Genomic DNA, 20,132 nt, shown 5'->3' with positions numbered 1-20,132 from the left:
ATGGAAAGCCTTGCGGACACATAGTGGTACAATGGATACATACCATTGTCCAATTATCCTTTAGAACTCATGTGACTGGATGCTGCCCCAGCCACTCCGCTCCACCTCACGGGGGTTTCTGCACGCTGGCCTGTGTGACACGCCCTGCAACTCCCCGTCCTCCGGTTGGAGTCACATTTCCGTGCCCGGCCCTGGACTGCTGCCTGCACTGCTCATGTGCCTGACCGCGTGTGAATGGATCAGTCAGGGCTCCTCCCAGCAGAGCTAAAACTAAAGCGCTAGAACCGAGGCGAGCTCAGGGCAGCCGGAGCTCGGGGGCAGGTGGGGCAGTGCAGCTGGAATCTGGCCCACGAGCAGGGCCAAAATATTAGCCTTGGTGAAGATTCCCGGGGGGGACGGTGCAGCTGCACATCTGGGCAGCTGTTGGGCAGCGGAGAAGCACCCCATCTGGGAACCCGGATGCAATCGGTGGTGGGGGGCACCAACCCAACAGGATAAAGGGAAAGACCCTCCCCCCTTCCTTGAGACCTTAGCCGCCGGATCAGAGGCTGCCCAGCCCCGTGCGAGGAGAGAGCTGAGCTTGCGGTGAATGCGCGCTGTGCCTCAGTATCCCCTGGGCAGATAAGACGACAGTCTTTGAGAGGCTTTGGGGGCAGGGGATTCTCTCCCATTCCGCGGCTGCGTGGTATCTAGCACAGCAAGCCTCGATCTTAGCCGGGGTCTCTGGCTCTCGTGTAATGCTAAGAACTGCTAATAGTAGTGGGGGACAGAGGGGAGGGGCCTGCAGATCTCCGTGACCTCCCAGGTCGCTTTGCAGAAATGACCTAGCCACGGAGGGGAGGGTGGCAGGGCCTGAGCAAGGAACTGCAAAGGCCGGTGCCCGTATAACCTCGTCCCAGCACAGCAATTCCCGGAAAGGGTCTGGGTTTTGGGGTTGTTTTTTTCCTCTCTAATTTAACTGGAACCTGTTTTGATTGGATCCGAGGCCTGAATAAACAAACTGGGGGTAGAAGGCGGCACTGGGTTTTGAAAACAAAACACACACTGCGTCTGCCAGTTACCCAGAAAGTTCAAGGCGTGCTTTGGCTCGTAGGTCCCTTCAGCTGCTGTCACGAGGGCTCAGTTCGCAGGAGGGGGGATCTGGCGCTCTGTGCCTGCAACTGTGTGTAAAGGCACTAGTGACGGATACCCTTAGTGTGGATGAGGGAGTGCCCAAACCACGAGATTCAAGACACACTCAACGGTGCACGGCATGGGAAGAAGGATCACTTTATTTATTGTTTGTTATTTACAGTGTGTAGGAATAGAGTTGTGTTCTTTTAACTAGTGTGACACCCCTCTGGTGGCGCTCACTGTGTTCTGCAGGCCAAAGACCAGCTAGAGCAGCAGTTGTGTGTTGTGTGTATTTAGTAAACACAGTTATTGGGACCCCTTGCAGTACCTCGGTGGTGGTGGTGGTGTGTAAAAAGCAAAAGACACAACATTTTCTAAAGGCAAAATGAGATTTCAGAGCTCTTTGTATTTTAAGTGCAGATTCTCAAAAACGTTCGGCAGGCAGGTGCAGAATGCATGCACGTGACCTAATCTGCACATACACAGTTACTGTGACTGTATGCACCAACTGGGGAATTGCACACGAAAAGACACCTAACTAAACATGCGTGTGCAACTTCCTGACTGCGTGTACACGTACAACACTTGCATGTAGCGGGACCAAGGGTGAGATTTTCAAAACTCAGAGTTTCAGCCATACAACTCCCATGGACATTAATGGGTTTTGTGGGACTCTGGTCAGCCTTGCAGATCTCAGCCTAGGCACGTAAGTGTGTGCCTCACATTTTGAGCAGGATTTTCAAAAATCAATGTCTAACATTAGACTCCTCCGTCCATACTGAGGCGTAATTTTCGTAAGTGCTGAGTCCTGCGGTGCTACTGGGTGCACTCAGCACGCTTCAAATCAGGGCACCTACTTAGATGCCTAAACAAGGACCCAGCAGCCTACCATTTTTGATAATCTTTCTTGGCTTTTTTACGTAGATGCTTAAGTGCCATGCGACCACCTCTGGGGTGGAGATTGCCAGCCAGCACACAGCACCACAGCACAGAAAGAGGCCATTTTGGCAAAGGACACTGGGGCAAACCTCAGCTCTTGCCACGTCTGAAAGTTGTCCGGTCCCACGGCTGCTACTAATGGAGGGAGAAAGGGATGGTGCAGGTGCCCACGATAAGGGGAAATAGGAAGAGACAAGAACAGGTGAGAGGAGGAGGTCCTGGGAATGAATGGATGGCTGAGAGAAAGCCCATCCCCCTTCCTCTCTTCCACTGCTGGATTTACCTTCTCCCTTGTTCTCTCTTTTGAATCAAACCCCAGACACTGTCTCCTCATTAGAGCCTCTGCATCCTTCTTCATGGGCATTTAGCTATAGCATCTCCTTTAAACAACCGTACCTTCTCCTGCAAGGTTAACTTCACCGGGTCCCGGCCCTGCTCTGAGATCCCCAGGAATGCTGGACATCACCAGGAATAACACACCACTGCTCTTTCAACGGTGCTGGATGTGCTGGGTTTGTTATTCTTGCTTTATCTGCCGTCGGAGCAGCTGGGCCCTCCTTCCCATCTGGCTATTTTCAGTGCGGGAGAAATTAATTTTAGTTCAAACAAAAACATGTAGTGGAGCCTGTGCGTGGAACGAGTGGGGGGATTGGGGCTAGGACGGGGCGTGCTCGCCAACAGGAGGCTGAGTGATTAATGGCTATTGGGGCACCGCAGAATCATAGAATATCAGGGTTGGAAGGGACCTCAGGAGGTCATCTAGTCCAACCCCCTGCTCAAAGCAGGGCCAATTCCCAGAGACAGGGAGAAAAGCCTGCAGCTTGCCCAGCTTGGGTGCATGCGGTTCCTGCACAGCGTCCATCAGCCAGAGTGGGTGGGAGAGGAGCAGGAAGGGGACTCGGCCAGAATGAGCTTCTCTGGTGCATAACTAGCTTTCGTGGGAGAGGGCTGGGCTCCAGGGCCAGCAGCAGTGTTGGGGTTACTAGGCCTGCCTGAGCCAAAGTTCTTCCATGTTTAAACTCTAATCGACCTCAAAAGCCAAGGACAGGAATTGGAATGGGTAAACAGCCAGTTAGCAATTACGACCTTGCTCATCCCAGGTACCAAACGATAATGATGAGGTTTGCATGTTTCTAGCTGGGGAAGGGGTAATAAACTAAGAGTAAACCGAACCAAATAACTGTTTAGAGGAGTGTTACTAACAAGCTAGATTTATAGCCCTAGAATGATTTAATTGCTTAAAGGTATAAACATGCCTTCGGTAAAGAGGGGAGGGGAAGTAAAGGGAGAGATAGAGGGGTGGGTGGTAGAGAGGGGGGGCTTAGTTGTAAAATGTATAAAGAAGAGAGAAACTGTTTTTGCTGGTGTGCTTGATTTGAGACTTGCCTGTCTCCTTGCATCACTTTGAGATCTCAACTAAACTTTGATTGTTTCTCCACCCCGGTATGTTTATTGACACGAAGCACACCGGGCAACGAACCCCACTGTTGCTGTCCTCGGGCCTCTGTGCCGGCAACAGCAGGGTGCTCAGAGCAGGCCTCTCAGCTGCTAGGTCTGGAGCGTGACACTGAACCGAGGCCCGAAGCGACTCAGAAGCAAAGCTCCCAGCCCAGAGCCATGTCCGGGCTGTTGGGTGTCCCCTACTGGCCAGTGGAGGGCTGTCTCATCCCCTCAGCACAACCGCGTGAGTGATGGCCAGAGGCACAGGGCTGCTTCCCGGCCACTGCGGAGCTGGCTAGGCCTGGAGGAGCAGCACTGGGCCTGGTGCAGTGGGAGCCACACTTTGCTTGTCTTCTCATTTCCTCCCCTTCTGGGAACAGCACGTGGGAGCCGCTCCCAGGCTGGTCACCACCGGCTGCGTCTCTCCGTTGGTGGCCAGACACTGGAGCAGATGTAACCGATTAGCTCACTCAGCGGCTGGACTTGTGTGAGTGTGCTGGGTCATACCACGGGGGGGATTCGAACCGGGAGCCTTGCAGCCTGGGGGCTAAAGCCTGGCCTGGTGCCCGGAGCGGGCAGGAGCTCCCAGGCACACTGGGCGGAAGAAGCAGCAGAACGTTTCCAGGTGCTGGGCCCAGGCACATCTGGTGTCTTCACAGAAGGGACTTGGCACCAGGCTCGATTTCCAGCTGCTTCTTAGAGGACCGAGAGAAACAGCCACCGTGTAAAGGCAATTTAAGGGAAAGAAAGAGAGAAATTCCTACAGCGAGGCCTTGCCCTGCCCTGCGGGACACACACTGATGGTCCTACAGAGCTTTTTGCCCTCTATGCACCGCTCCGGCTCAGCCCTGCCAGGGGGATTGAATGAGCCCCTCTGCCTCTTCCATTTCTCTGCTAGAAACAGGATCAATGTAGTGCACAAGAAAAGGAAGTGTGTGTGTGTGGGGGGGGGACAGTCTAGTTTAATCAAGAAGCCAGGGATTCCCAGCACCTCCTTCCCTCTTCTTACCCCAGCTCTGTTCATCAGTGCAGAAGAGTCGGTTCTCCCCTGCCCCGCCCCACACTTGTACTGTGGACAGTCCTGGGTTCAGACTCAGGGTCCAGGCTACAGCATGGATGCTCTTCCCTGCACCCCCCGCCCCTGCTAGCTCACAGTTAGGCCTTGAGTACTGGGCTCCTTAGGGCCAATACAGCCCGAATGTCATTTCACCCTGGCGGAGGGGAACCATCCTGGTACTCTGGGCTCCAGTCACTTGCTGTACAAAATGGCCAAGTACATTTCAGCAAAGGACGTGGGAGCATTTGCAGAGGCACCAGCCACAACATCTCAGCCTCGTTTGCTGCTTCAAGGCAAGTGAAAAACAAACCGTGCCTGGTTCTCCACTCAGGCAACAGGCTGGAAAATGGGGCCCGAGAGCAGCCAAGCCAGGGAACTCACTCAGCGCCATCCTGTCCCATCTTTGCAGCTTTTGGGCATTTCCAGTTCGGCTGTGCCCTGTCTCTGACCCCACAGCTGCCTCAGCCCTTTCAGCTCCGCTGAATCCTGGTGGAGAACGTCATTGTCCCACATTCCCGCTTGACCTTCCCTGCTTATTGTCTGGTTTCTTGGCTGGCCAGCAGCAATTCTCTCTGAGGTTCTGAATCTTGGCAGAGTGTGTGCTTGGACTCCAAAGTCTGCCTTGTCTGCAGCCCAACCCTCAAGCCTAAGGGCAGATTCTGGTGTCCTGTGCGCCCATGGACGTTGGGAGGAGTTACTCCTGATTTACACAAGAAGGGCTAGAGGAACCAGTAGCTCGGCTTCCGCAACCGTGGCGCCAATCCGAGCTCTAAAAAGAGTAAACAACAACTTCTAGGTCCTGTCCCCAGTGCACACGCAGCAACCTGCCAGCATACAACTAACTCTGAGTCACACTTTCTCGTGGTGGGGATTGTTTTGTTCAGCTACATGAACCCGACTCCTGTAACTCTTTGGGTGCCACAGGCACGACTTCTGAAGTATCCATCTAAGTTGCAATCTGGAAAATTAAGCACCAAGCACGTTCACAAGAACATAAAAACATAAGAGCAGCCACACTGGGGCAAACCAATTGTCCACCTAGCCCAATAGACCAGTGCCAAATGCTTCGAAGGGAATGAACAGACCAGGTGAATCTAAAAGTGATCTATCCCTTGTTGTCCAGTCCCAACTTCTGGCATTTGGAGGTTTAGGGACACCCAGAGCGGTAGGGTTCATCCCTGACCATCTTGGCTAATAGCTATTGATGGACCTACCCTCCATGAACCTAACTCATAGCATTGATAAGTAATAATCGTGGTTATCAAAAGCCAGTTTTCTCTAACGTCCCCTTCCACTCCCCACCTGCCAAGCACCCATCTTCGTTCCCCTTCCACTCCCCACCTGCAAGACCACTTCCTCTGTGAAGCCTTCCTGAGCTGGGTGGCGCCCCACCCCCACCCCCGTGTTGTTTGGCTTGCACCATAAACCCTGCAGTTATCGTAATGCTCAGACCTGCCTTCTGATGGTCTTCGCAGTTTGGGCTCCATCCTTTGGCTTTTCCAACTCATTGTGATCAGTGTGTTTCATTGTTATAGCATGGCAGTTCCGTGCTGATGTTTACCCTGGGTTGGGGAAAAACAGCCTGGATCTGGGCCCTTTGAATCATTTCCTTTGCCCACCCACTTGGTCTTGTATCTGAGGCAGCTACGCCATTAAGGTTGTCTGGGACGCTACTTCCCTTTCCAATCTAGACCATTTGCTGCACACATTGTTTCCTTCCGCCCTGGTCAGTTCCGTTACACCGTTTGCTCTACTCTTTCACCGGGAGTGATAGTGATGTTCCAGAATCGGCTTCAGATCCTACATTCATAACCCTTGGCTTGTGACATCAAAATTATTCCGACCATAACCAGCTGTGATGACCTCACTTGGGACGGATCAATAGGAGATGACCTAAGACACAAAGATCCTGCTGTCATGCACATGAGACTCTTGGATTCATTCACTATTTTCCCTTTTTCTTCTCTGCTCCTTTCTCCATCACTGCTGGTCCCTTGGTCACTAAGCTTGCCTCTGACCCTTCTCACATGCAGAGGGAAAGCAGTTTGACATGCCAACACATGATCCATTTGTGGTGTGTTACGGGAAGGAAGGGAGCCCTTCACAGGAAAAGGGAATTTTCTATGAAAGATTCTCTTACAGGGAATCTATGGAAAGTGAAGGAAATATTCCCTCTGCGCCAGGAACCATGCCACATGGAGCACTGGGGACAGCAGAGCTGCCATTACTCACATCAGAGCAGCTTGCTGAAAATAGACAGAAGCTTCGCCATATGAGACTTCTCTGCACTCTTCAGCTGGTGCCCACCCACCTCAGCCAGCTGTGATTGGCAACGACACTGCGCGTTAACTCACCGCAGCCTAAACGAAGTGAGGCTGGAGCAAGAGAAGAGAAGAGAAGAGAAGAGAAGAGAAGAGAAGAGAAGAGAAGAGAAGAGAAGGCTCTGATGCAATCAGAAGGTTAGACTACATGACTAGATGACCCTCGTAGTAGAACTCAAACTCCATTGGCTTGTTTGGGGGCGGGGGGGTTCAGATAGGCGTTCCCGGTTGGTGGGATTTATGCACACAGGCTAAGTCCAACCATTTGGACAGAGGTGCATTATAATCTGCTCTTGCAATGTGATTGTTCCACTAGCAGTAAGGAGCTTAGAGACCACAGATTGCTTCTTATCCTAGAGTGGAAAGTGATAGAAAGGTAGGTAGCCAGTCATGGACAATACACACACGCATCGTCTGGCCTCTTCCAAGACCAGCAGAACTGGTACAATATCATCTATAGGTCAGATCTAGCTCCTCTTACACTGAATTGCATCTTACCCCACAAGTAATTCCTTTGAAATGAATTCCTGGGCCACTGCCTTGCTTCTTGAGCAGTCACACAGTTGACAGGCAGCATTACGGGAAGGGGTTCGTGTCTCTCCTACTTATCAAAGAGTATTTTGGTGAGAATTTCTTGCTGCCCAGCTCAGCACAAACAGTGCCTGACTTCCAGGCAGAGCACAGTAGATCTTTTTGGCTCGGGTGGACAGAGCCTCCAGGGAGGTTCTGATAACGCACTCCTACGCTTTTGCACTCTCCCTGGCTTCTCTCCAGCCAGCTGTAAATCAGTGAGAGGGTCTGAAATTCTGATGCAGCTGAGCCTCTCCCGCTCCGGTGGCTTGGGAAGTGCTTGGCAGTGCTCAAGGGCAGCCGCTCCGTCTCTCTCCGGAAGGAATTACACTGCCCAGGTGAGGCACACCCACTTTTGAGGAGTCCATTCGGTACAACCTCTAGTGTCCAACAGTTTTCCTCCCTCCCCGGCCCACTGGATCCTGCTGGTTTTTATTCTATTGGTATAACATTTCTGCTTCCAAGAGAGACTGCTTTACAAAAACCACAAGAGTGTTTGGTTGCTGTGGGAACCCCGGTGCGCGCCTTCTTAACACCATCTCCCCGGCAGACCTCAGCCCTGAGCTAAAGGGCCCAGCTCCTCCCACTGGGGGAGAGAGGAACTCGGTGTAAAACCCTGAGCTTTGGTGCATGGACCCGCCAGCATGCCCCAGCTGCTTTCAAAGGCAGGGATCTCAGCCTGTGGGGCCAGTCACTCTCCACGCTCAGTTTCTCTCCTGTCTTCTCGCCTCTGGCCTGTGCGCGGAAGAGCCTTTTCATGCATTGCACCATGCAGTTCCTGACTACCACCCACACCCCTTGCAACAGGCACTCAGCAGCAAAGTGGGGGCAGACAGGAACATGTTGCTTCTGTGGTTTTACTCGAGATTTCTTTGTAGGGGAAAAACTGCAGCTAGCCAGATCTGAATGAGACTGAGTCAAGCCTCGTACTGCGTTAGCCAGTCACTGCTACGCTGCCTGCTTAGAGCAAGGGGTCGCTTCCATCCTCTGCCAAAGCATGTGGGCTGGTTCTGCACGTTGGCATTCCTCCCTGGAGTGGTGGCATACACCCATTTCTGGTTCCCCAGCTCCTCCCTGGAGTGGTAGCATACACCCATTTCTGGTTCCCCAGCTCCTCCCTGGAGCGAAGCTTCAAACTGGGCCCAGGGTCAGAGTTTATCCCCCTGGGCGGTTGGCTCTTCACTGAGTGAGTGTTCCCCAGATTCCTGAAATAGACACCAGCCAGTACGTGTGCTGCCATCTCCCCCAAAATCGCGCCGGGGCAGACGCCAAGGGTCTCCCGCAACTTCCCACTCTGAAATCGGCCATTGTTTCTGCCCCACTGGCTTTCCCCATGTGGACGTATTGTACTTCAGCTAAGATAGCTGTTTATTCAAAACCCCAAACCAAAAACTCCCTAGCCCTGTGAAGCAACAAGATTAACGATGTGGTTGAAGGGACTCTCTCCAGAAATCATTCAGTTTCATTAAATGTTTTCCAGACATGGCTCTCCGGCTTCTCTTTGCTTCCTGGCTATAGGAAGCTTCTTCCCCCTTAGCACGTATGCAGCCTGGGGACGCCTGTCCAAAAGCAGTGGTCCGAGAGGGCATCCCAGTGGCCCGAGTTAACATTGCTCTGGGATTTCAATAGCCTTTGCAAAAACAAAACACCCCTTTGCTCGTGTCCCCAGGCTTCCCCGCCCCGGGATTCCAAAGCCCCATCATGAATATCTGCAGAGGGATATATCAGCTCACAAAGCCAAGAGCTGGAGTGGCTGCCAGCAATATTTCTTCACGTAAAAACAAGTGCAGAGGGCTCAAAACAGAGGAATATTCCCCTCACTGCAGCTGCCCTGTCCTCTCCCGTCCAGCAAGCGCCAGTGTAGCGCCTGTTACCAACTCCTTACCAGTCCCATCTATTCCTTTGGGGTAATCCTTCCCCAGCAGAGCTGAGTTCACTTAGCATCCCTCCCTTTTCCCACTGGGTGGACAGGGCCAGGAGATGGCCGGGTGACTTTGCCCAAGATCACACAATGAGTCAGTGGTATGGACAGGAGGGCTGATTCGGGGGAATAAGACCCCCTCTTCTCCCACCCACATTTTGGCCATTTCCAGACCTGAACTAGAAACAATCCCGCTCTATTAAAGTTCTGGGATTTCACTCCCGGGTTGCAGCCACGGCTAGAGGTGGAAGTGTTGAAATACTGCGAGGAAGGATACTCTCTCACTGGCGCCGGGCGACTCACCAGGGCCCGTTCTCATGGTCATTCCCAGGCCAGTTTGGAGGACTCAGGAAGTCCAGAGAGTTTATTTGAGCACCTGAACTCCACCTACCATAGGGAGTCTCTCCCTGCAGAGAAAGGACAGATCTCGGTTATGTATTCTTCACCATGTATTCTTCAGCAAGTGTGAGTCTGTATCAGCAAAAACAACGAGGAGTCCTTGGGGCACCTTAGAGACTAACACATTTATTTGGGCATAAGCTTTCGTGGGCTACAGCCCACTTCAATAGCTGCATGCAGTGGAAAATACAGTAGGAAGATAGATATACCCAGAGGACATGAAGAAATGGGTGTTGCCATACCAACTCTAACGAGACTAATCAGTTAAGGTGGGCTATTATCAGCAGCAGAAAAAAAAGATTTGTAGTAGTTGACAAGAAGGTGTGAGTAACAGTAGGGGAAATAGTTTTTACTTTTATTCTTCCTAGCTATCCAGCTGGAAAACTAGTTAACATAGCCTTTGCCTCCAAGAGTCAGCAGGGAGGAGCGGTTCTAAAACCTGGCTCAGACTCCACCAGGATGGAGGGGACTGCTGACTACGCTGCAGGGCTTGTGGTCTACACATGCTGCGCTTCACCCATCAAACTGCAACAACCCAGGCAGGATCAGCGTCCCGGGGAAACTCCCATTCAACGAGTCCAGGGGACATTTTCTAAAGCACAGGTGGGAGTTTGGCACCTAGCTCCCAGGATTCTTCTTCTTTATTGTTTGCATTGTCGTAGTGCTCTGGGGCCCGCGGCGCCAGGCGCTGCACAAACACGGGGCTGACGATCAAAATAAATCCCATCGACTTTCAATTTCTCTCTGCCCTTGCTCTGCCACGAGACGCATGAACAGGAGGAAGTGGGGCTGATCCGCCAGCACCCAGTTTTCCCCATGCCCAGCAGACATCCCCCATGGATGAGGAGGAGGAGGAGCTGGATGAAGCTAAACCCAAGCACGATGGAGGCTTATGCTAATAGGCAGAGGGGAATATTTCAAAGAGTTTGCTGCCACCAGATCTCCTCCAGCCTCGGTCATCTGTCCCCAAGTTTTCAAAGAATCCTGCAGCGTAGGGGTCCCTTTAGGCTCAGGACTCTCCCATAGCATTGGCTGCCAGGCGCTTTGTGCCATCTGTGGCTAGCTGGGAGCTTGCACGCTGGCCTGTGGGATGATGACAGGGTCTCAGTCATACACATGTTCATTACCGCCAGGCTTAGGTATTGCAATGCTGTGCGACTTGGCTTGAAAGCAGCCGCCCGGACAGATCTGCATCTGCTGCAGAATGTGCCCCGCTGGTCGTATCCTTGACAATACGACTGGGCTCCGGAACTTCTCTCACCCTTGGAGGGGGCTCACTCGGCTGGTTCCCTATTAAATTCCAAGTCAGGTTTCAGTGCTCGGGCCTGATTTTCAAAGCCATCCAGGGACTGGGCTCAGGATACCTAAAGGGCCAGCCCACCTTCCAGAGCCTTGACTGTCTTCAGCAGCTCTGCTCTACAGAACCAATGGGAGATTCCTTCACAATACCCATAGCCTGCTAGTCCCCCAGGCTATCCTGTCTGTGTGACTTTGCAAATCTGGCTCTCTCCCAAGAGAATTCCCTTTGCCTTTTTCATGAGCTTGGATTCCTTTCACACCAGGGTAAAATTTCCAGCTCTGTGACCACAGCTGGGTCAAACACATTTCCGATTTCGCCTTCCCTTTGGCCTAGCAACTTTATGTTTGATGTGCCGTTTCTGATCACGTCCCTGCTCAAAACGTGCACCCTGGAATTCATTTGAACGGAAACCTCATGTGAAATCCTCCTAAGAATAGAAAGCATTCGGGAGAGGCATTTCCCCAATGGATTAGGAAAGAGGAAGTAGCATCTGATTTTTATTTGTAGCGCAAACTCCACGCTTCTTCCCAGCTTTAAAAAGATCCCCACAAAGGAATTGTGCAGGCATCAGAGATGTGGCTGCACCCTCGTTCCTGGCTGGATCGTGTACAGCTGTTCAGGATAAATGAGCTTCTTTACAAGGGGATTAAGAGATCTGTGACAGTGCTGGCCAGCAGACAGCCAGCAGGGCAAATATTCTGCATATGAATTTTCCACACTCCCTTCCTCGGCCCATAGCCAGCTAAAGAGCTGGGAATGACTCCGAAACTCACATGGAAATGAACATGTATGGAAACACGTCAAACATGCATGGAGACATGTATATTTCATCCATTCATAGGATGACACACATACGCATGTGTGTGCTTAGTATGACGAGCTCCAGTGGTTTATACAGGACTGAACTAGAGTGAAATGAACTGGAATGAGGTGCATTAGCCCTGTCTAGCTTGGGTTTACTCACACTGGGCTAGGGACACCAATCTAGTTACAAGTCACACCAGCAAACGCTCCAATTGCCCCTGGGCAGGGTCTCCCCATTAGGGGTTGGCCCAAATATAACAACGCTGTTAACACCAGTGCCAACTTCCCTGGTCTAGACAAGCCCTTGGCTCGTAGAATGGTCTCCCGGGGAAGGGGGTGGAAGTTGATTTGAAAAAGCAAGAGGAGACATTCTGTAGGGAACGTCCTGCACTATCGAGAAGTGAGATAGCTGACAAAACAGCCCGGAGTTCGTGTTTCCAAAACAGAGTGTGAGGTGGCTAGCTGCTTGATTTGCATATGCAGATAATAAATGAACTTGGCTCAGAGGCCGCCCGCTCAGTTCTGTGTCTCTCCGCCCAGCTGCCATTGTTCGGTGAGGATTCAGGTGCCCAGATTTAGTGTCCTCTTCTGTGACGTTGGCCCAATCAGGGCTTTTCCATTTCTGCCTTCCATGTTCCCAGCCCCCGGCCAACTGTGAATCCTGCCTCTGCTCCCACCTCACTGAGACACAAAGCAAACCATCCTGGGTGAAACCCTGGCCCCATTGATTCAATGTGGGGGAGGGTTGCCATTGACTTCAGTGGGGCCAGGATTTCACAGCAAGTGTTTAGTATCTTCTATCCAGTGAGGCCAAGGGGTCCCTTTAGAGAACCGACATATTTATTTTACATTGGCAAAGACCATCCAATGCCTGCGGGGCTGGTGTCACCTGATCTTGAGTGGCTAAAAAGAGACATTTCCCAGCTGTTCCCAGAGTGATTTCCGTTTGTTTGATTTTCCCCAAATAGATCAGTCACCAGTGAGATGCAAGCACAGCGGCTCCCCTCCTGGAGAGTCGCTGTTCCCCCCTGCACCAGAACCGGGGCTGCAGGGTACACGCTGCAAAACAGCGACGCCATCGGGGACTTGGCTCAGTCTGGCTCGCTAGGGCGTGTCACTGGAGCCGAGTGCAATAGCGAGGGTCTGCCACTCTGCATCTGCTTAACCCACGGAGCACAGACGGTGGGGAGCCGGGGACAGAAAAACTCCAGCCTTGGGGGGCGGGTGAATGGAGGGCACTTTGGCCTGCTTGGGGCACATGCTCCGGGAGGAGGGAGGAGAAGAATGGGGCTGGCTTGATTAAAGAACAGGACAAGTGGGTTGGGGAAATGTAACCGGCAGCTTCTCCCCGTTGAGATGTAGCACAGATTGCACCTGGTCATTTCTAGAGCCCGTCTATATCGGTTTGTCTGGCTTCTCTCTTTAGACTTAACAGCACCCAGCAAAATGGGGCCCTGATCCCTGACTCAGGACACTAGATGCTACCGTAATACAAATAACAAATAATTCCTAATAGTGCTGGCGCTTGTTGCATAGCAGCTGGTTCTAACGGTGCGTTATCTCTTGACCTCCTAGATCAGTTCTAATGGTCTATTATCTATTGACCTCCCACATCTGCTGTATCTACATCAGTGGGATTTTTAAAGGAACCCAAGGGAGTTGGGTCCCCAAATCTCATTGGATTTCAATGGAACGTGGCTACCTAATCCCCTTAGACGACTTTGAAACCCCCAGTGACCAGCATGTCGAATGCACCCCTGGGTGTAGTACTCCCCTCCAGCCCTGGAAACCCTGCCTGGTCGGTCCCCCTGGTGATTTCCCAGCACACACTCCACCAGGGCACCCTCACTAAGCGTCTTTACTATTATGTCCTGCCTGGTGATCCAAGCACAGTGCAGCAGTTAGAAGGGGCCTTCCCCCCACTCCCCCCCACTCCCCCCGGCCCCGCTCAGCCTTTTATCCCAGCTGGTGAGCTGATTACCTCCTTAACTCCCTGCTGGTGACAGTGATCCCCAATCAGACGGCCCAGCTCCCTTCGACTCTAGCCAGCCCCTGTGTTCTGCGGGTTATAAGGGACCAGGCTGCAGGATCCCCAGAGGGGTCTATTTATAGCTGCCAACACCACCCCGTCACAGGTATCTAAGAGCCAAGAATCACTAAACGCTAGACAGGGAGAGATTCTACCATCCCCTGCCTGTCAGCTCAGCTCCCAGCACTTTGATTTCATAGGTGTCCTTTTCTCATTTCCACTTCTTCTCCTGTCTTCTTCTTCATCGCCCAGAGCAGAGTGATCAGGGAAGAGGTGGCTGGTACATTGCGCTATGAAGATGGGAAAGCCGAGGGTCAATCCCATTTCTTACACTCTTGCAAATGTAAATAAGTGCAAGGTGGCCCAGCTGGGTAACTCCCTCGCACTTCCAAACACCTACAGAGAATCTCCTTGAAAAAAGCCCCAAAATCTCCTTGGTTATTTAAGGCAAAATCCAGCACTTCAGCTCAAACTGGAAACGAAAGGGTGAACGGCAGCGGGAACAGTCTGAACCGCATCTCCGAGCTCCAGCTGTACAATTGTCTTCTCTTGTTCTCAGCCCGTCAGTGGAGGAGAACGAGCAATATAAACAAAACATTCCACGCTCCGTTGGCAGGGAGACAAAAATAAAATATACCAACCTCCTCGCCCCAGCTAAATAAAGTGTGTGTCCAGCCCTGGTTTGCTGGTAATTTAAACCGTGGTGATCCAGGGAGCAGGGCCCAGAGTGGGGGCAAAAGCCAATGTCTCAGTAAGCCCGTCTCTTCCACATGTCTACCAGGCGCCGTGTTTCAGCAAAGGTCATTGAGGCCCTTGGGTGCCAGGTTAGCCACAGGGAGCCCTTAGGCTGGCGTCTCACCGATCCTCCCCCATTATTAGCATTTGTATCACGGGAGTGGCTCGCAGCCCCAGCCAAGATCTGCGCCCCACTCTGCTAGGTGCTGTCTAGGGCTTAAATTCAGCCGGAGCTGTCCGAAGCAGAGCCCCGGGAAATATTTTCAAACCCGCGGAGCTCCCGCGTGCCCTGTGGGGCAGAAGCCCAGAGCCTCGGCGCCTCCCTCGGGGCTGAAACCCCAAACCCTGGTGCCTCCCATGGGGCTGAAGGCCTGAGTCCCGGCGCCTCCCGCGGGCTGAAGCCCCGACACGCCGGGAAATACTCGGTGAGAATTTAAGCCCTGGTGCTGTGCATACACAGAGTAAGAGAAGTCCTCGCCGGCAAAGAGCTCAGACCCGGCATACACGAGACGGACAACGTGTGGGTGGTGCAGCAGGGACCCATTCAATACGTCTACACAGCAAGTGACAATCTCAGAGCCTGGGTCGACAGACTGGGCTCCCGCACTACCACCAGCTGTGTAAATGTTACGGCTCTGAAGCCCGGGGAGGGAGCGGGACTCCAGGCCCTGAGCTGCAACATCTACACCGCCGTCTTTACTGCAGTCGCCCGAGCCTGTCGGCCCGGCTTACTGCTGGCTGTGTAGACCTGCCTACAGGGGAAGAGACTTGTCCAAGGTCAACCAGGATAGACCAGTGGGATCTGAGTCCCACGCCAGTGCTGGAGCCACTAGCCCACGCTGCTTCTCTGTCCACACACGTGAACACCGGCGGGGGCATCGCCGCAGAACTAAGCCAGCAGAGTTGGTCCTCTCGGAGCTGGGCACAGTCAGCAAAAGACAAAAACAAAAGGGGGAGGGGGTGAAATTCCAGAGCTTCTGCTCATCTGTGCCCTGGGAAACCGGCCTTTTCTTTGTATGCTGGGTGACCCCCTGTTTTCCCAGCTCTCTTCAGGAACCCCCTCTACCTGCAGACGCTGCGTTTAACACACACACGCAGAGGCATGCCGGGAGGCCAGTCCATGCTATTCCCGAGGGATCAGTGCAGTCCTGCTGTGAGCCAGCCCCATTCCCATGCAGCCGGATGCAATGCTTTAAAATTGGATCTCTCTCTTTTTTTTCTCTCCCTCTCTCACACACACACACACACACCCACGCTGCATTTTTTTAAAAAACTTGGTGGTGGGACAGGAAGGGGAACCAGTGAAATATCGTTAGACAGCCTGGAAATAAACCCTTCTCCCAGTGGCCGTGTTGGAAAGATAAAATAATGAAACAAACAAGACCTGTGTAGGGTAAGGCCATACATTCACGGTGTTGGACAATCCTGGTGTGGAGACTGCTGATGGAGCAGCGTGGGAGCTTTGAGGGCTGAAATCCCCACCCAGCCCTACAGAGACAGCAGCCCTTCCTCGGTAGGGTTGGTGAAGTGGTCGCTCCGTATTGCCAACCCCAAATGTTCCAATATGGTGAGTCAGCCCCTCCCCGCCCCCAATCATGAGAGTTAAAACATAATCCATGTTGCGAGCATTGTCCGTCTTCAGGGCTTTGTGGCGCTAGGGTTCCTGTTTTCCAGCTTCTCTCTCAGGGTTCCAGCATGGCCAAGCAAGCCTACCATTTACATGGAGGCCAAATATGAACCGCTTCGGAGAGCCTGGAATCACTGTAGGTGGCTACCCAGGCCTGGGTCTAAACGCCTCGTGAACATGTATCCAGCTTTCTTTCCAAGAACCCCTGGGGATGCATTTGCATAAGTGGACTTTTGTTTTCAACTCACGTTTCCGTATTGCCCAACTTGCACTCCGAGAAGCAGGGCTGACATGGCGTGAGGCCGCAGTAGAGGCAGGACTCTGCACCACCATCATGCGAGGCCTGGATGGGGCAAGGGCGAGCACAGGGAATCTGACATCTCCCGGAGAATGCCATCGCTCTTGTGCTTCCAGTTTTCCACAGGCTGGTCGGCCCTGGGCCGGGCCCTCAGCTAGTGAAAATCAGCGTAAGCTGTATGGATTTCAGTGGAGCTGTGCTGCGGAGGGGCTGCCCTATGTGAGTTTCACACGCCTGACGTTGGTTTGTGGGGGCCTGAGCTACAGACGTGCCGAGTGCCCACCCTGCCAGCTGAAGCCGAGGACGGCCCCAGACCCTCAGCACGTCTGATCCTGCATCCATCGAAACCTGTTACCAATGTTCCAAAGTCATGGAAGAGCCGAGACTTCCAGTGTGTCACCTGGCTATTGCAGAATGCGAGCACGGGGGAGGGTAGATCTGTGATCACAAGTGCACATTCCCTCCTTAGCACAGAGAAGGGGCCGTTCTTCATCACTCAGAGTAGTGAGGGGAGCGTGGGAGAGAGAGATCTTAAGGACACAGCAAGTCTCCAACAATTCCTGAGCCAAAGTATCTTGGTGAGATTAATTTTTCCAAGGGGACCTCCTCATGCCAGTAGGCCAGGCTGCGGCCAGGACACACTGTCCTCCTGATAAACATCACAGGGCAAAGCGAGTTTATGCCAGGGTGAAATGCTTGTGACAGCCCCATGTTCTCTCCTCCCCAAGGCACCATTCTGACGGGTAGCACCAGGGCTGGCTTAACACCAGCTGGATGGCAGGGAGTCGAAGGTGTTTCACGGGCCTGGGAGTGATTTCACCAGAGGGAGGGAAACGTTGCTGCCATGGAATGAAGAGAGGGAGTGTCTGTGTCAAGCTGGGCTGGGGATAAGGAGAGCTCTGATACCATGTAATAATAACAGACTGCTTCCCCCCCACGCCCCCGGTCTAGCTGGAGAGCTACGTGCAGATGAACGTGAAGTCGGAGATGGTCCGGATCCAGCAGAACGTCGCTCAGAACCAAACAGCCACCATGCTGGAGATTGGTACCAACCTCTTGAACCAAACGGCGGAGCAGAGCAGGAAACTGACGGTTGTGGAAGCGCAGGTACAGCAGGAGCATTCTGGGAAATGGCTCATAATAGATACACACATGGCTGCCCTGAGGGAGACACGGGGCTGGGAGCCAGGAGGCCTGGGTTCTAATCCAGCTCTCCCACTGACTCCCTGCGTGATTGGCCTTGGGCAGATCACGTCACCTCCTGCCTCACTTTCCCTACTTGTAAAAGGGAGGTGCTATTTCTCCCGTCTTAGTTCAGTCACATTTGTAAAGAGCTTTGGGCTGCTTAGATAAAGGGTGGGGGTGAAGTGCAAGCCATGACGTGTGGCTCGCATGGCTGCAGCCTGCAGGACTCAAATGGCCAACAGGGCAGCTCAGTCGCAAAGAACTCCTGGCTCACATGCCTTAGGGGTGGGCTGAGATTTCTGAAGGGATTTGGCTGCTCAATCCCTATGAAAATGAATGAGAAGGGGACACCCAACGCCTCCCACAGGGTTCTGACAGTCTCACTCATGGAGTTGATGTGGTCCATGTAAAAGAAGCAGAGACCATGGATTTTGAGTGCGAAGTTTTTAGGCTAGCATGACCAACAGGGATCACATAATTTGTCCAATCAATCTCCGCTCCCTATTACTCCTATGGCCTGTTGTGTTGGAAAGACCAGGATACGCTCTCCTCCAGTGTGGCCAGTATGGATGGTAGGACATTCTATTGGCTTGAATAGATGCTCCATCTAAACTGGTTTCCCTTGGAGCTGGTGTAGTGCATCAGTGGGGAAATATCATACCGGGGCTGGTAATGCTGCTGAAAAATCAGGGCAGGTTAAAGGGGGGGGAAGGAGGGAGCATTTGGGAGACCGAAGGGGGAGCCCACTCATTATTCTTCCCAACTGCTCCTCGGACAGGTTCTGAACCAAACCGCACGCATCGAGATCCAACTGCTGGAGAATTCCCTGTCCACCAACAAGCTGGAGAAGCAGCTGCTGCTGCAGACGACTGAAATTCGCAAGCTGCAGAACATGAACAAGTATGGTGCTCAGCCTCGGCCCCGCTGAGGCGTCCCTTTGGTTCGCTTGCCTGATTCTTGTCTCTTTAAGATGTTTAAAAGGACGGTGAGGAGGGAGGGTCTTTTAATCAGCAGCAGCTCTCCTGGCCCCAGGGGTAAACGCTGACTTTTTATGGTGACCTCTGTCAGGGTACAATTATTTTCAGGACCGTGTGGGAACCTGCCCCAGGCGGCTACCGTGTCCCAGTACCTCATGCAGCTCCTGTTGGTTTGTCTCTCTCTTCCCCTGCTCAGGGTCACGCCCCACCATGGCCCCTTGTGTGCTCCACATGCTCCCAGGTGCTGACTCCTGATTGATGTCACTGCTTCTTTGCTTCCCCGGGGCTCTGAGCGCCCAGCTGATGCACACGGTGGGCTGGAAACCGCAATGGTTACCCGTGTTAGGTGCCTCGCTCCCTTCTCTCGGCTTTGGATTGTTTGCTCTTGGCTCACTCCCGGACAGTCTCTCAGGGTGGGCTGGGCGCCAGGGCTGCTGCAGAAGGGGGGCTGCAGTCGCTGGTGGAGCCGTCTCATCTTCATCTGCTGCTGCCGCCACCGCCGAGTCCCTGCCAGAACCACCGAGCTCCAGAGCGAGGGTCGGTTCATGCTAACGGAGCTGGGGCTCTCTGCTGTCTCCTTTCCGTGTGAGAAAGGCCCAGCTGTTGTCAGGACTTTAGCCCTGTTGTGGAGCCGTGGGTCGGTGGGCCTATTGTCCCCGCAGCCCGAATCATCAAGGAACAAGGGTGAGAACTGGGGGCTGGTGGCACTAACAAGGTCACTAGAGGGGAGATTTGCAAGCTACGTGAGCATTAGGCACCCATTTCCCAGGCACTTCCAATGGGAATCGGGCCCCACTGCCCTTTGGGCCTTTGAAAACCTGCCCCCAGCAGAACAGCTATCCCAGAGCGGGCGGGGCGAAGCCAGGCAGAAGGGCAGAAGCTCCCTACAGATTCCCAGAGGCAGCCTGGGTGGGTTCTAGCCATATTCCCGGCTTTAAAGACAGCAAATATCACTGGGATGGGGAATAGCTTTAAAACCGGAATGAACTTTTTAAATGCACCCACTGCGCATGTTATCAAACAAGCCAAATGCTGGCCAGCTCCCTCGGTGTACTGCTGTCCGTTTTAAACCCTGCGGAAAATTACAGCCCATGGAAAATGACCTAGGGGGCCAGGTTTTTGTACTTCGTTCATCACCTCTGGCAGGTTGGTCTGAATAGTTTGAATCCAGATCAATGAAATGAGTCACCAAGACTGATTAATCCAGGTGAGCTAGTCCGGTCACTACTCCTCGGTGGTACATTTCCATGGGCAAAGCAGGAGGCAGAGATTTCTGGGCGGGAGCCCTGGGAATAAGACCATGATTTGGGGCTACAGCAGCAACTCCCAGGCCAAATATCAGCCCTTTCACTCGCTGGCATTCTCAAGGCTGCTCACTTCCTGCCGCCGCTTTGTGCCTTTCCAACGCCGGCTCAGG

At 53.0% G+C, this 20,132-nt stretch overlaps 1 protein-coding gene across 1 annotated transcript in view; it reads left to right on the top strand.

Annotated features, from left to right (window-relative positions):
- The window catches only part of ANGPT4 (angiopoietin 4), a 41,519-nt gene that overhangs the window by 9,403 nt on the left and 11,984 nt on the right, over window positions 1-20,132 (top strand). Inside the window, exons 2-3 of the mRNA XM_034787366.1 lie at window positions 17,505-17,660; window positions 18,517-18,638. Coding sequence (XP_034643257.1) covers window positions 17,505-17,660; window positions 18,517-18,638 — 278 coding nt within the window. The remainder of the gene's footprint in view (window positions 1-17,504; window positions 17,661-18,516; window positions 18,639-20,132) is intronic.

The sequence above is a fragment of the Trachemys scripta genome, chromosome 12 (genome assembly GCF_013100865.1).
Source record: "Trachemys scripta elegans isolate TJP31775 chromosome 12, CAS_Tse_1.0, whole genome shotgun sequence".
Classification (NCBI taxonomy): Eukaryota; Metazoa; Chordata; order Testudines; family Emydidae; genus Trachemys; species Trachemys scripta.
Note: the sequence above shows the minus strand (reverse complement) of the source record. Positions and strands in the feature narration are given on the sequence as shown.